The sequence below is a fragment of the Bombus fervidus genome, chromosome 3 (genome assembly GCF_041682495.2).
Source record: "Bombus fervidus isolate BK054 chromosome 3, iyBomFerv1, whole genome shotgun sequence".
Classification (NCBI taxonomy): Eukaryota; Metazoa; Arthropoda; class Insecta; order Hymenoptera; family Apidae; genus Bombus; species Bombus fervidus.
This window is the reverse complement of record NC_091519.1, coordinates 9,544,093-9,559,024: the sequence shown is the minus strand read 5'-3', so window position 1 is coordinate 9,559,024 and position 14,932 is coordinate 9,544,093. Positions and strand designations below refer to the sequence as shown.

Below are 14,932 nucleotides of genomic sequence, written 5' to 3'. Positions count from 1 at the left end.
GGTACTGCAAATAAGTTAGATTACAAAAGAAATAAATTTAAATCAAAATGACATATAATATTAAATAATTACGTTTTCTAATGTTGCTTCCATTTCTTAATCGCTACATTTTAAAAACCAAATAAGAAAGTTCAAAATCCTAATTATAACAGCTTATACTTTATGTTGGATTAATACAAGTGATATATTGTGAACTCAACATGAAAGTTTGCTTGACCAACAGATATGTTTTATTAGTCTCCTTTAGCACAGATTCATATAAAAGATTCTATATTTTTATGCGAAGGGATGAGTCTATATAGAATGAAATAATATATAAATCTATACTATGTGTGCGCGTGTGTATGTTACACATACACTCAAAAGATGTAATACTATATGTGTTATAATATAATAAATCAGTCTATGTTCAAATCATAATATACAGCGTGTTCTTATTGTTCAAATCTATTTTTCTTTTCTTAAACCATAAGTTTTATACATTTAAAAATGTTTATACAATTTGTACTTTTATTTTATTCCTATGTATTATTTTAAAGTTTACAAACTAATAAAATAAATAATTATATATAAGATAATAATGACACAAATATATGTATATATAAATAAATAAATCCATATTATCAAGCTGTAATTCAATTTTAGTAACTAGAATCAAAAGTAGTATCAGGAAATAGAGGATTCCAAAAATCTGAAATATATGAGCATACACAGAATTTAAGTACATATATCATTCTGTTCTTCTAAGAATATAAAAAGATATATTACATTACCTTCAGGTGTTTCATTCCTTTCATTATATTTAGTTCTGTGTCGGGAACATTTATTTTGTCTCATTCTTATTTCTTTCTCAGAAAGCCCAAGACTAGTGTAGTACTAAAAGAAAAGTTTTCTCAGTGAAATTATTCAAATCATACCATATACATATATACATATATACATATAAACATTTATAAACATACATATTATTTTATGTATAAAGGATTGATATAGTATTGATTTACAGTTCAACCTCTGCAGCATTAAGAAGAAACAAATTACATTTAACATTATTTCAATTAATTATTTATATTACTTTTTTATAAGTTATAAATTAAACTTATATATTACCTGTTTACATTGCCAACAACTAACACCATTCATCTGTGCTCTTTCAGACTTTTTCTTTGGTGATTTATCAAATATATATTCTTTTGCAGGTAACCTTAAAAAATATATTAAATTTGATATATTTTACAAAATGTTTTGCATTTATGTAAACAATACTTACATATCAAAACTATTCATAAGAGTCCTTCTTACAGATTTAGTTTTAGGTATATTTTCTTTCAATTTATTTGTATTAGAAGGAGACTGTTTTTGCAATGACTCCCCTAAAGTACAGAACGTTTCATCACTTGAGGAATTGGAATCTGTTTCTTCTTTTGCTGAATTAAAAATTTTTTGTGTCTTATCATTACCGTTAACGTTTTCATTATAAAAATCAAATATTTTCGGCTCTGTAATTAAATGTGTTCGATTTTCTTGTACAGATTTTTGTAGAGGTACCAAATGACGATCCAGATTGTGTTGATTAATCTCTTTCTTTGGAGTCTTCTTTTTTAATTTCAAACTTCTCATTTTTGAACTTAACTTTATACGTTTATTTGGACTATTTTGAATTACGTCCTCTTCTATAGAATGATTATGATTTTTAAACTGTTCTCTTATACCTTTTCTAGGTGATACATGTGCTATTAAAAAATCTGATCTGTTATGCTTCTTTTGAGTTGCAATATCAGTTGATTGCTCATCTTCGAGAAGTACAAGCCTATGATTTTTGCCATTCTTCGGTAATGTAGTATCTACATTATATAATTTACTAACTCCCAATTTTTTTGACATTTTGGTAATAGTTGTATTAATCGATGTATTAATCTCATCATTGCTATTTTCGATAACTGAACATTCATTTTCTTTTGAGTCTTGAGATAATGGATTCTGTACAAGATCACTTTTTAGGTTTGTTAAACTAGAAATATCTGTTTTTATTGGTAGGCACAAATTCATTTCATTTTGCTTAAGACTTTTTAGATTAACCCGATTATTTATAACATTAGTCTTCTTAAATCTAGAATGTTTCCTTACAAGTATTGGGCTCTTTAATAATTTATCTTCCTGTATTTGGCACTTAACAGATGTATCAATTAAAACAGCATTATCTACATTTGAAATATAATCACAGTTTCTAAAATTATTATCACAATTAATATCTTCGTGTGGAAATATTTCTGTATTTTTTAATACTTGGTTATTAGCAGGTATAATACTGAAATATAAAACATTAAAGAATGTATAATGTAATCTTATTAATACAACATTATAAATTATAAGTGTGCAACAGAATTAAAACTTACACATCTTTATTACTAAAAATGCCTGATTCAAACAATTCACACGGAATCTTAAAGTCAGAAATGTTCGTAATGTTTCCACAATATTCTCGCAGTTTTAAGTATTCATTCCATAACTCTGTAAATATAAGAGACTGTTGTGTAAATATATAAATTTAACTACAAATTATTTGCTTAAAATTGCATTCATGATATAAAGCAATGTACATATACAATGAGAGTACATTATTATTTTCATTATGAATGTTTTATTTTTAAAAGATTTAATTTTTTTAATTTGCACATAAATAAAAAATTAAGTAATATATATTATTATAAAATTGCATACAGAAACTATAAAGAATAATTTTTTGATCGTAAGCGTAATTTCCTTGTAATTAAAATAAGCAAGCTTTGTTGTTGTAAGTTAAATAAATAACTGAAAGAAATATAAACGAAGAAACTCCATTTGTTAATATAAGAAAAATATATATGATAGAAATATACTTACTTTTATATTGTTCGAATGCTTTTCCTAGCATTCCAGTAAAATTCTTCAAAGCATTTTGCGCAATCTCATTTTCTATGGAACAATCGAATTGTAAAACATCTGACAAAGCCATCAGTAAAATGAATGAGGTTAGGTAATTCTCTTTTTAAAACAACTTAATACCCTGTCCCTTTTTTTCACTTGTTGTTAATTAATTCATTGTGTCTTTTTTATTATATTATATTATTATCACACTGTGCATAGAATCGAACAAACTCAACAAAATAAACAATTTATTATGCATTCCCATACTCCATACTGCTGATCACTTCACTGAATAATCTAGTGTGTCGCCAGTTTCTTTTTAAACTGCAGCACAAATCGCCATGATATCGTCACATATATATTGTATACAGCTTGCCGGTATAGAAGCACACGTCCTAACCTCACTTTCGTAGTATACGTGTTTCTCTTGGAATCACTTCAATCTGAAACGTTCGTGAAACTTGCGTTAATTTTTCTTTTATCCTGTTTTTTATTATATTGAAAAAGAACGCCGAAAACTTCAATTTTATTATTTCTTGTAAATAAGAAAAAAAAATAGAAATACTTGACATAACTTTGTAAGTATCTAACCAAACAAAAATTATTTATTTATGATATACTTAATTTATAAATACGAATTTATGTAGTTGAATTAATTTCGTTCTTCTGTCCTAAAAAAAGCCTACTATATTCGTGTACTTTTATCTCTTTATTATGTCTCGATATTATTATGTACATTACATCCCGTAAATATTTCCATAATAAATAAGAATTTGACATCGTATATAAAAAAAAAGTTTATGCAACAAATAAACATTTAAAATGTATCCAATTTTAGTTTTCTTTCAAATACCTTCAACCCTCATTTTTTAATTCGTTTTCAACAATTTCATTCGGTATAACAAAACATATCACCTAACATAAAGCTATATGTAATGAACGCTAAATACTTTAAAAACAAATTCTTGTTTTGAAAAAGATAAAAGTATCTATATTGATCTATCAAACGTTTTGTTTGAACCTTTTAGATGTACATACACTATACCTGTGTTTCCATGTATATATATATACATAAGTATTAAATATTTCCAATATGAAAACGAAACTTAATGTGATAAACTAAGATGATAAACATTAATACTTTGAAGCTCTTATTTCATATGTCGCATAAGTGTGCACTATAAAGAGCATGTTGTTATTATTAAAGATACAAGTACTATATTAAGTAACTGGTCACGTATTAATAATACATCAATTATATACAATTATACACCGAATGTGCACTTACAGTTATGAACAGATAGTAGAGTCTATAAACAACTTGGATGCAGTTGTACTTCCATGCCTAGTTAATTTAAAAAATAGCAATTTAGACCTTTTCCAACTTTATACAGAACATAGTTTAGAACGCTGTAAAGAGTTATATATACAAATCATTATGAGCTGAATGCTGACTGAGAGGAAGTCGAGGGTAGGGAAAGGTTTTGTGTTAGGTTGGATGTTGGTTTACCTGGGGGTCGGGTGATAACAGGGGAAGGATTGCAAGTTTCCAAACCATAGCGCGACATTAGCGCTAATAATGCACTGCGAACACCAGCTGTAGCCACCTGCGACCACCTTCCAGAACTCATTGCATCATCGCCAGCATAAACTGCATGTGCATCAAAATTTCCTGACTGTGCTGCATTTGTATCTGCAAAAATAAAATATAAAACAATAATACATCATAAATATAAGAAAAAATAAGCAGAACTTACCTAAAGGTAGTGGATTTAGTACAGGAAGGTGAGATTCTATTAGTCCACTTGATCTTGAATTTGCAGCAAGTCGTAGTTCAGCGTGCAATTCTCCTAGTAATTGTACTACTTTTGGGTCACTCTGTAATTTAAATTATAATAGTTATGCTATTAAATATTATAACAATATAATAATATCATATTACAGAATTAATGATTATATGAAGTTATAAAAATGAAGTATTTGAAACAAAAATCCAAGTATATGTACCTCATTATCTGATCGAAGTGACATGAGATCTTCAACACGAATTGGTTTTCCCTGATTTAATACATTTGTGAGAGCACTTAATTTTCGAACAAGATTATCTTCTGTGTATATTTCTGGCATATGAGAGGTAGTATCTCCTTTGGGCCGTGGTATAATTGATGGTGGACTAACATAAAAATACGATGGTGATGAGATCATATAAGGTCTGTTAACATCTCCCTTGGGCCGTGGTGTAACAGGTGGAGGACTTGTGTAATAATATGATGGCGATGAGACCATGTAAGGTCTGCTTTGGTTGAACAAATTATCTCCCCCATAGAAAGATTCCGTATCAAGTCGATTTGGATGAGAATTGTAACCTGCTTCCATTTTTAAACGTTTGGAAGACCTGAAATCAAGTCAAAAGCATATCATAAAAACTATAAAAGTAAAAATCAAGTGTTTTATTGAACATGACAAAATGTTATGTTAAAACAAATTTATTGAATATAAAACATATATAAATATATAAATATATATATATATATATATTTACATATATTTATATATATAAAGTAATTAGTGAATATATTTAATAATAAATATAAACTTTTAGTGTGTTATATATAATTCTGTAAAATGACCTCTATAATGATTTATACCATATTAAAATGTAATATTTCTTGAAATGAATAATATATATTAATAATATTTATAAAATAATGCTAATAAAACAATATGAAATAAAATTCTTATAAATATTATTAAGACGGACAATAACACATGGATACCCAATAGTAATATTTGTTTCATAATTAATAGAAATCATGCAAAAGATAATACGTTTTATAAACGTGCATATCGAACAAGCAAGACTAACAAATCAATACTTTTTTATGGATATACATGCAATTTAATAGGCACAGCATATCAAACTTTATTTGTATTCTGTAAATTTTATTTTTCACAATTTATTGCATACTTATCACTTATATCTGCATAAGTGAAGAGATATGACACAACAATTTTATAAAGGATCATAAATATTAAGATCATAATGTGATTGTTCAATTCATTGCATCCTCAACCTTTTTGCACGAAACGATCAAGCTTTTATTATTTTAGTCATAAAGCCCAATTTGTTATATGATACGCAAAACCAAGTCTCGTGTGAATTATTAAACTGGACACCCTGGGTATAAACATATATTATACGGATTTGGAATATTTATTACCTATTTATATTCTTATAAGTGCTATAAAATTTGCCCTTTATCATTCTGCCACAATAACATTATTTCCTGAAACATAATTGTTTTTCTTATTAGATATCTTGCCAATTTGTATTCACTTATAATTATTTGTTACTTTATATTTCAAGTATTATGTTGTCTCCTACGAATTCCACAATATAATTTATCGTTAACAATGTAAAATAAATAATAATTAATTTAATGTATGTCTACTATATATAGTATTATTATGATATATATGTAAGGTAGAGATAATATGTGTACATAACCAAAAGTATGCTATTTATATAATATTCTACAGTAAAATAATTAGTATTTATATATTTATATATAATTGTAATGTATAATATTTTCTGTACACACGTATTTTTCCTGATATAATATATATAATATTTTTATATTTTATCAGTTACATAATAATTATATATACAAATACAATAAAAATAGTAAAGATTGGAAAATTGAATTTGATCATACAATTGATAAATTTTAATAATAAATTTTGTAATATGTGCTACATAACTTGCAATGCTTAGAAATCATTATATTATACTTTGTATACAATTTTGTTTAAAATCAATATGAATTAAAACTACCAAATCATTCATACTTTATGTTAAACAAAGTAGCTAAAATGGAAAATATATTTACTTTATTGTCGTTTTTACAAAATAATGATTTTACACATCGATTTATATTGTTATATTGATTCATTCTGTTTTCCGTTTTTATTCAAGTTCATCAAATTTATTAAAATGATTCATCACAAAGCAACATTTTTTTTTGATAATATTTTGAAGTAGCACATATTATTAATCATCCATAATCTTATTTATTTACCTTCACGACAAAGGTCATAATAAAATATTCTTTATTTGTGATAATAAACTGCTTGAATTTTTGAATCATCTTATTATCATATAATGCTGTTTGGTGTTTACACAGAAATAAAATTTTTATTTTATTTTACCTACGCGTGAAATTATAATTTTATAATATCAATATATTTTTATAATATCAATATCTTATTTATTTTGATACATTCTGCATTGAGATAATAAATGTATTAAACATCCGTACAAACTTATTGTGGAATAAGTAGAAAAATAACATGTACTTTGCATGTCATTTTGAAAGGGTACATAATCATGTACACTGGTATTATCATTCATTCCCAAGGTCCCAGTGTTCATCGTCAGATATGACTTTATCAAAGGATTATATGTGTGTGTGGTTACTTAGTTTACAAATAAAAATATAGAAACATTGAAAGGGACTAAACAAATTAAACGATAAAATATTTTAATAACATTGGAAATTCATTGTCCATAAAAATGTTAGGCAAATGCCTATGGACATTTTGTAAATATTTTATATTACAGAAATTCAATATTATTTTACATTGCGAAGATAATACATTAGGTTTGTCCATATCCCGTACTTCATTATAAGAATGGCTTTGATACAAAATACATGCAAAAACATGAAAATATTTAACAAATATTCAATACTGCCATTCGTATATTGAAACTTACGATAATTATCTACAATACAGAATAACAAACTATAACACACAATTGCGAAAATATGATCAATTAAAATATGCCTGATCTATAGATGTGAATGTTCAAATAAACTGAATTAACGTAAATAAAATGAAATGTCGATGTTGATGGCCGTGATGTTAATATTTCGCGTAATACATTCACACTTTAGTCTTGGCTCCTTGTATTCCACTGTCTTCAATCTTCCATCAGGTTCTTCTTAGTATCCATTTGACCTATTTACACTCCAAGACTTTAAATATTATAAAGATCGTGTATTTTCTTGTAGTTTATGCTCATTCATTTCATGTATCGTTTCATGCGCTTGTAGACATTTCAATTTAATAGTTTAATATGAAAATTAACATACGAAATTTCTTTTTTTATTTACAATTATATACTTACTATATATTTCTTTTCTTTCTTATATAACCATTTTAAAATTCAACTTTTAGAGATATATATTATTGATACAATCATGAATATTATATGCATATACATTCACTTATGTAAATGCATATATTAGCTGTGATATAAAATCGTACATATGTGCATTTTCATTTACACAAACATGTCATAATGTATGCATATCTATGTTAACATAAACATAGATTAGCAAATATGTACACATTTAGCTACTTATTGATCATCTTAATATTATTAAACATAAAAGATATCTCATAATTTTAAAGCTCATATAATTAATTTTAAAGGCAATTAAATTGAATCACAAACACATTGTAAGAGGAATACGTATTTTCCTTTTATATAAATGCTGATCCTCCAAATCAAATAATATTTGATATTACTTTGAAAGAAAGATACTAATATATAATATTATGATATTATTTCTTGCAGTTATTAAGGAGTATTTAAATATTATTTTATATTATGATATATTTTGTTGTGAAAAAACATATCGCTATAAATTTTGTATTTCTTCTAAATACATGCGTTCGAAATATTTTCATGTATTTGAAAAGTATTAGAGAACATAATCTTTGTAGTAAACCCATGAAAAGAGAACGTTGCTGTACATTTTCGTGTCTATATTCCATTGTTCTGCACTATAGCCATCGTCGTGTTTGAACGACTGTGAATCAAACTAAAAATAACTTATTTTATCCATTATTGAAAGTCACATGCAAACGGACGATGAAAATAAGATACTACAACAGTTATGTTTTCATTCTTTAAATAAGATCTCTAACAACGCATTTTGCTAAGAAAATAAATGCCAAGCACAACTGCAATACACAGCCATCTACGTGTGTAAGCAATTAGTATCTGGTCAGTACTGGATGTCGCGTCCGAGTTTGTGCGAATATGTCTCTCTACAGCTACTCACCCCCCGACATCAGACAGATCTTCCATAGCCTTATGGGGACCTCCTTTATTTGGAAGAGGGAGAAGAGGCATCTTTCCAGCAGAGCTTTCTTGTTGCTCACGCTGCTGACGTCTTCGTTTTTTACTCCAGAGCTCATGACAGTCTTGCCAAGTAGGAAGCTGAGGTGCTGGCATCCTAATTTTTATGTAAAAGATACAGGTCTTATGAATGGGCAATAATTAAAGTCTATGTACAAAAAAACTATAAAAAAAGTATTCCAATATTTGTTCAATTATATTCCTACATAAATACTGTTGCTACTATTCCTAACTACATGATAAACTTAAATAATATTTTTTATGTATGCATATTCAAATACAAGAGGAAAACATACTGCTCAGGTTGAACATTTTTCAGCCATGCACTTTTAAGTGCATCAGCAGCCGTTATTCGCTTTTCTGGATCTAATTCCAGCATTTTATCTAAAAGATCCAGTGCTGGTGCTGGCATGAATGAAAAATCTTCTCGTAAACGTCTTCTATGTGATTTTTTTGGTTTCAATGTATGCCATAATGGCAGTTTTATCACAGAAGGCCAAACGGCAGGAGTCGGTGTACCACAGACTCTGGAAATCATCTCCAACTGCATCATTTCTACATTTGCCTTACAAAAGATAAAAATAATCATCTTTTATTCAATTCCTTTCTTTAACAGAAATATAGTTCATTATCATTTCCTTACTTGAAATAGCGGTTTCTTAGAAAATAATTCTCCTAAAATACAGCCACAACTCCACACATCTATTGCAGGGCCATAACGTTCTTCGCCCAGTAATAATTCAGGTGGCCTATACCACAAAGTTATCACTTTGTTCGTATAGGGCCGCTGCCTATCTTCAGCATTATAAAGTCTTGCAAGTCCAAAATCAGCTAATTTAACTTCTCCTCTATAAAAATTATACAGTTAAATTGTAGAAATAAACAATTTTTTCACTAATAGTACATTTTGCGTACTTGTTATTCATCAGTATATTGGAACACTTGATATCTCTATGTAAAAAGTTTTTACTGTGGCAGTAATTTAATCCGTCTAATAACTGTTTCATGATGCTTGCATTATTCATTTCATTGAAATCGACCATTCCAGACTCCAAAAGACCCATCAAGTCATGATCCATGTATTCAAATACGAGATAGAATGAACCTTTGTCCTGTAATATTGTAATATGCAATACTATCCTCACTATATTATATATTTTAATATATGTAATACCTTTCTAAAATCTAACGCGTCTTGTTTGTCCGTAACTATTTCCCTCAAATTCACGATATTTTTGTGATTGAGTTGTCGTAAGATTTTAATTTCTCGTACTGCCGTAATGGGAAATCCTTCTTTTTCATTTTCCAAACGAACTTTTTTCAATGCAACAAGCACACCAGCTCGTTTGTCTTGAGCTTTATAAACTTGTCCATAAGTACCCTCTCCTATTTGAGCTATGACTTCAAATACGTCAACAGAGCGTTCTCCCCAATCCTTACCACTCGAAGCCGACATAGGCATATGACAATTTCTAGAACTTCTACGTTTCAAAATTTTTGGTCTTTTTAATTTCGGTTTTGGTGGTACACGTTCAACTTTTGTACGAGGAGGCGTTGCATTTGGATCATCTTCTCCACTTAAATCTTCTGATCCAGGAACAACTACACATCAAGTAATTATATAGATAATGAAATAGATAATAAAAAAGATATTTTAATGACGTCAAAATTATATATGTTATTATATCACAAACTTACCCGGTGGCATAGGTAAGTCTTTAATACTCTTTTTTTGTGGTGGTTTTGTAGTTGAAGCTGGGAATTTCATTTGTGCCTTACTAGGCGGACTTGGAGATCGACTCGGTGGTGAGTCTATACTCTCCAAATCATTTTGATTAATTCCAGGTGGTAATGGTAACCGTGATAAACTTTTAGTTTTGAATGCTACGATAGGAGGCTTAGGAGGATCTACCGACTTAAGAGGAACTAAATTGTTAGGAGGATTAAATTTAGACATAGCCGTATTTGGTGCTGGAACTGGTATAGGTATAGGAGGCGGTGGAACAGATAAATTAGGGAGAACAGGTACTGGTACAGGAATAGGCACTGACATAGACACTAAACCTGTTGCATTTGCAGACTCAGATTGTGGCAATGGTGGTGCTTGTAGATTTGTAACAGCTGGGAAACTTGGACTATTTGTAACAGTCACTGGACAGACACTAGTGGTAGTTGTAGGTGAAGTATATACAAACATATGCTGATTAGTTGCAGGTATTACATTTGATGCATTAACAGTTTGTGTAATTGGCAATGGTGGCGTCTTTCCCGCTATTCCATTGTCATCCGATATTGGAACAGGAATATCCACAAGGTCAACAGGCTTCATACTTTCATTTGTTATCTTCAATTGGTCTTTATGATTCACGTACTTATCCTTATTGTCTGTGGATGCTTTGTTCTCAGAAGATACACTACTACTATCTTTTTCATCAGTTCCTTCTATAATTTGAACTTCATCTTGAGTAACAGCCTTCTCCTTAGCTGCTTGTAATTTCTTGTATGCTAATTCCCTCATGTTTCTATCTTTCACGAGTTCAGCAAATAAACTAGTTTCGCTAATCTTTGCTTGTACTCGGAGATTTCTTGCTGTGATACTTGAGGGGCTTCTTGCTCTGGATCTATGAGGAGAAGGAGAAGGTATCCTCGAAGGACGTGGACTCTTTGATTTGTGTTTTCTTGCTGATTTATGTGACTTGCTAGGAGAACGAGATTTTTTTGGAGTACGACTTCTTCTCCGTGAACGCGATCTAGATCGTGATTGTAATTTTCGCCATCGTCCAGGACTTCGTGATCGTGAACGAGAAAGAGGTAAATGTAACCTAGAAAAAAGAAATATTATTTTCAATAGCAAAACAAATGATTTAGAATTGTTATATCGTGTAATATATAGTACCTGCTTCCAGTAGGACTTCTAGTTGACCTCGACTTCCTTTTATCTCTTCTGTCTTTTTCATGATGTCTATGTCGTCTTTCGGATTCTTCTCGCCGTCTACGTTTACTCGAAGGTGGAGAATTAACAGGATCTCTACGTCGGTGACTTACAGGACTTGGGCTAAATTCTCTTCGCCTTGTTGAAGGACTAGGACTGTGCCTAAGTCTATGCACCATTGGACTTGGACTAAAATCTCTTCTTCTCGTTGGGCTATGGTCCCTTCGTCTTGATGGTGGCGATGGACTATGAGGTCTCCTACGACTCGAGCTAATAGTGGGCCCTGGACTAATGCTACTACGTCGCGTATGGATACTAGGACTATGCTTTTGTCTTTCAGGAGTATGTTTCATTGTTGATAAACTTGCTTTGCTATTCTCTGGCGTCGTCGTTCTCGGAGGTAATAAAGGGGTATGGGGAGATTCTGTTGGTCTTGGAGGAAGTGATGGAGGAGTTACATTTCGAGGTTGCCTTGTTATTTCAAGTTCTACATCACTTAAACACCTTTGTTCTTGTGGTGTAGCAGGTGATATCGGTGAGGTACTATCTTTTAACGGTAAAGGCGGTGATTCTGACCAATTTCCAATTGGTTTTTCATGATCGGGGCTTATGATAATTTCATCTGCAATGCGGTGTGGACTCAGACTATGAGAATGCCTTTTAGACTTTCGTTTTTTCTTTTTCCCAGTACTGGATGAAGGACTAAGACTTCTCTTCTTCTTCTTTTCTCGTTTGTGTTTTTTCTCTTTTCTTCTTGCATATCGTCTAGACTCTTCTTCATATTCAGGTGTTCCACCATGCATTGCAGATGGTTGTTGTTCATTTGGCGAATAATGTCTATTAACATGTCTATGTTGAACTGGTGGAGATGGCGAAAGACTAATAGGAGATGCTCCAAGTGCACGTACTGGACTCCCTCCATAATAACGTCTTTGTAAAACTGTTTCAGGTACTTCTCCATCTGTATAGCTATTACCTCTACTATCTTCTGACTGAATTTCCCCAGCTTCTGGTTCAGACAAGTCTTCGCTACTCACATCTGAGTATTCAACCAAAGGTTTAACAATGGAAGAAGCTACAGTTGGAACATTCTCTATGGACTTATCTCTCGATCTCTTCTTTTTCTTTTTCCCAGAACTTTTATTTTTCCCATGCCTTCTATGCTTCTTATCAGGTGCTTCAAAACTATGTCGATTTATATCACTGCTGGTACTATCTCTTCTACGTGCTCGAAATCTTCCATTACGTTCAGCTCTTTCAATATCACGACTGCTAGGCATGTCACCTACTGAAATACAATAATATTAATATATAAAAGTAATCTGTAGTACTTTATTTGCTTTATTAACACACTGGATGTTATTGTGTATGTAAATAACAATGGCAAAATTAATAGAAGTATCAAAATTAGCAATCATATACATAACTTTGAAAGTATGAACGTTGAAACTATGAACGTTGAAACAATTTTATTTATTTTTTTTAATAAGGTATGTATCATAACCAAATATAACAATGAATCGTATTCAAATAAGTGACAGAGCTTTAGTACTATAGATAACACATATAGAATTCACTCAGCAGTTAACTTGTTAATCTGTATGCATAATAAAAGCATACAAAATATGTAATATTTATACAAATCATTAGCTTATTTAGATATTCCTTCTTATAAAGATAAATACATAATTTCAGAAATACACGTTTTATATATATTAGATTTCACTTACAAAAATATCACAAAAATATTGAAGAAACAAAACAAATGAATTTTTTACATTTAATTTAACCTTCATGGATATAACCAAAAGGTTTGAACATTATTATATGTATTATATTTCAGCTTTCCTTAATACTTTCAACACATCATCATGGACATTATACACACATGGACAATAATACACATATGTATGACGGCATGTACATACATTCTCACATATATAGATTAGTCGACGTAACAGTATTTTCGAACGACACGATTTTTCGATATGTATAGTGGAAAACGGTAATTTTTAACAAACTGCTCTATTTCCAAGGTAAAAATAAAAATCTATCGAGTACAAACTTATGACTTGTCGGTTTAAAGAATATTTTACAGAAAAGAATTTTTCGGCCGAACTAACATAGCCGCCATTGTTAACGACTGGGTGGCAAGGGAGTTGCCCACTTTTCACAAAAGAAAGTTAGTCAATGTTTTTAATGGAACTATAAATCGATGTCTCGTACAAGTACTCACGTGCAATATAAATCTTGTAATAACACGCTGAATGTTGAGTTTCTTTGCATCGAGCTGATCCAACGTAGCGATGAATATAATGGTTACGTTCGTTGCTCAGTAAACAGTTTTAACACATATTTCGTAGGCCACGAGTAAAATTTGATAAAAATTAATAGCTATCGTAACAATTAAGTGTTCAGGCAATCATATTTTTATAGTTTTACTAGCCGATGCATCATGTCTCATGAATTTTCTTTGGATTGTATTTGGCTTTCTCATAAAGGTAGCTCAAGTAAGTAGAAGCCATTAACCATTAGCACGTCATTATTGTCTGACGTAACAAGCGATAAGTGCTGCACTCTTGCGGCTAGGTAAGAAGTATACAGAATTGCGGAATAATCTTGAATATTATTATACTCAATGCAATTGGTTGGAATAAATCTATTTGTTATGTGTGTATATAAATATAAATATCATTATCAAACTAGAGAGAATAGAGACAAATACAAGAATTATAAATATAGAACGAAACATATTAATAACATATCTTCACATAGTTATATATCATATGTTATTGAATTAAATTTTAAATTCATGGTTTAAATATTTTGTTCCAAGAAAGGGAGAGAGAGAATATTATATGTTATTTATATTTAATTAATATTGA

General features: G+C 29.8%; 2 protein-coding genes across 8 annotated transcripts; both read right to left on the bottom strand.

Annotated features, from left to right (window-relative positions):
- Positions 1-207: 207 nt before the first annotated feature.
- Positions 208-4,338, bottom strand: LOC139985638 (uncharacterized). The gene is made up of 7 exons (XM_072000214.1): positions 4,196-4,338; positions 2,884-3,350; positions 2,397-2,511; positions 1,271-2,308; positions 1,111-1,204; positions 774-876; positions 208-691 (listed from the first exon to the last, which is right to left on the bottom strand). The coding sequence occupies exons 2-7, from the start codon at positions 2,993-2,995 to the stop codon at positions 642-644; spliced, it is 1,512 nt and encodes a 503-aa protein (XP_071856315.1). The 5' UTR covers positions 2,996-3,350; positions 4,196-4,338; the 3' UTR covers positions 208-641.
- Cdk12 (Cyclin-dependent kinase 12) lies at positions 3,602-14,595 on the bottom strand. 7 transcript variants are annotated; one of them, XM_072000209.1, is made up of 12 exons: positions 14,284-14,595; positions 12,012-13,335; positions 10,814-11,937; positions 10,290-10,717; positions 10,031-10,227; positions 9,759-9,963; positions 9,412-9,680; positions 9,039-9,212; positions 4,915-5,302; positions 4,665-4,785; positions 4,418-4,600; positions 3,602-4,317 (listed from the first exon to the last, which is right to left on the bottom strand). In XM_072000209.1, the coding sequence occupies exons 2-12, from the start codon at positions 13,325-13,327 to the stop codon at positions 4,310-4,312; spliced, it is 4,413 nt and encodes a 1,470-aa protein (XP_071856310.1). In that variant the 5' UTR covers positions 13,328-13,335; positions 14,284-14,595; the 3' UTR covers positions 3,602-4,309. The 7 variants fall into 7 exon arrangements, 6 of the variants coding, with proteins under 6 accessions (XP_071856310.1, XP_071856309.1, XP_071856307.1 ...); XM_072000208.1 differs by having other exon boundaries at positions 3,602-4,252; XM_072000206.1 differs by having other exon boundaries at positions 3,602-4,600.
- Positions 14,596-14,932: the final 337 nt, after the last annotated feature.

Excerpts from the sequence above, each read along its gene's own strand:
- LOC139985638 (XM_072000214.1), bottom strand. The coding sequence starts at position 2,995 with ATGGCTTTGTCAGATGTTTTACAATTCGATTGTTCCATAGAAAATGAG. Across the intron at positions 2,512-2,883 it reads AGCATTCGAACAATATAAAA|AGTTATGGAATGAATACTTA; the intron begins GTAAGTATATTT and ends TTATATTTACAG. Across the intron at positions 877-1,110 it reads GTTGTTGGCAATGTAAACAG|TACTACACTAGTCTTGGGCT; the intron begins GTAATATATAAG and ends CTTTTCTTTTAG.
- Cdk12 (XM_072000206.1), bottom strand. The coding sequence starts at position 13,327 with ATGCCTAGCAGTCGTGATATTGAAAGAGCTGAACGTAATGGAAGATTT. Across the intron at positions 10,228-10,289 it reads ACGCGTTAGATTTTAGAAAG|GACAAAGGTTCATTCTATCT; the intron begins GTATTACATATA and ends ACAATATTACAG. Across the intron at positions 9,213-9,411 it reads AAAAATGTTCAACCTGAGCA|GATGCCAGCACCTCAGCTTC; the intron begins GTATGTTTTCCT and ends CATAAAAATTAG.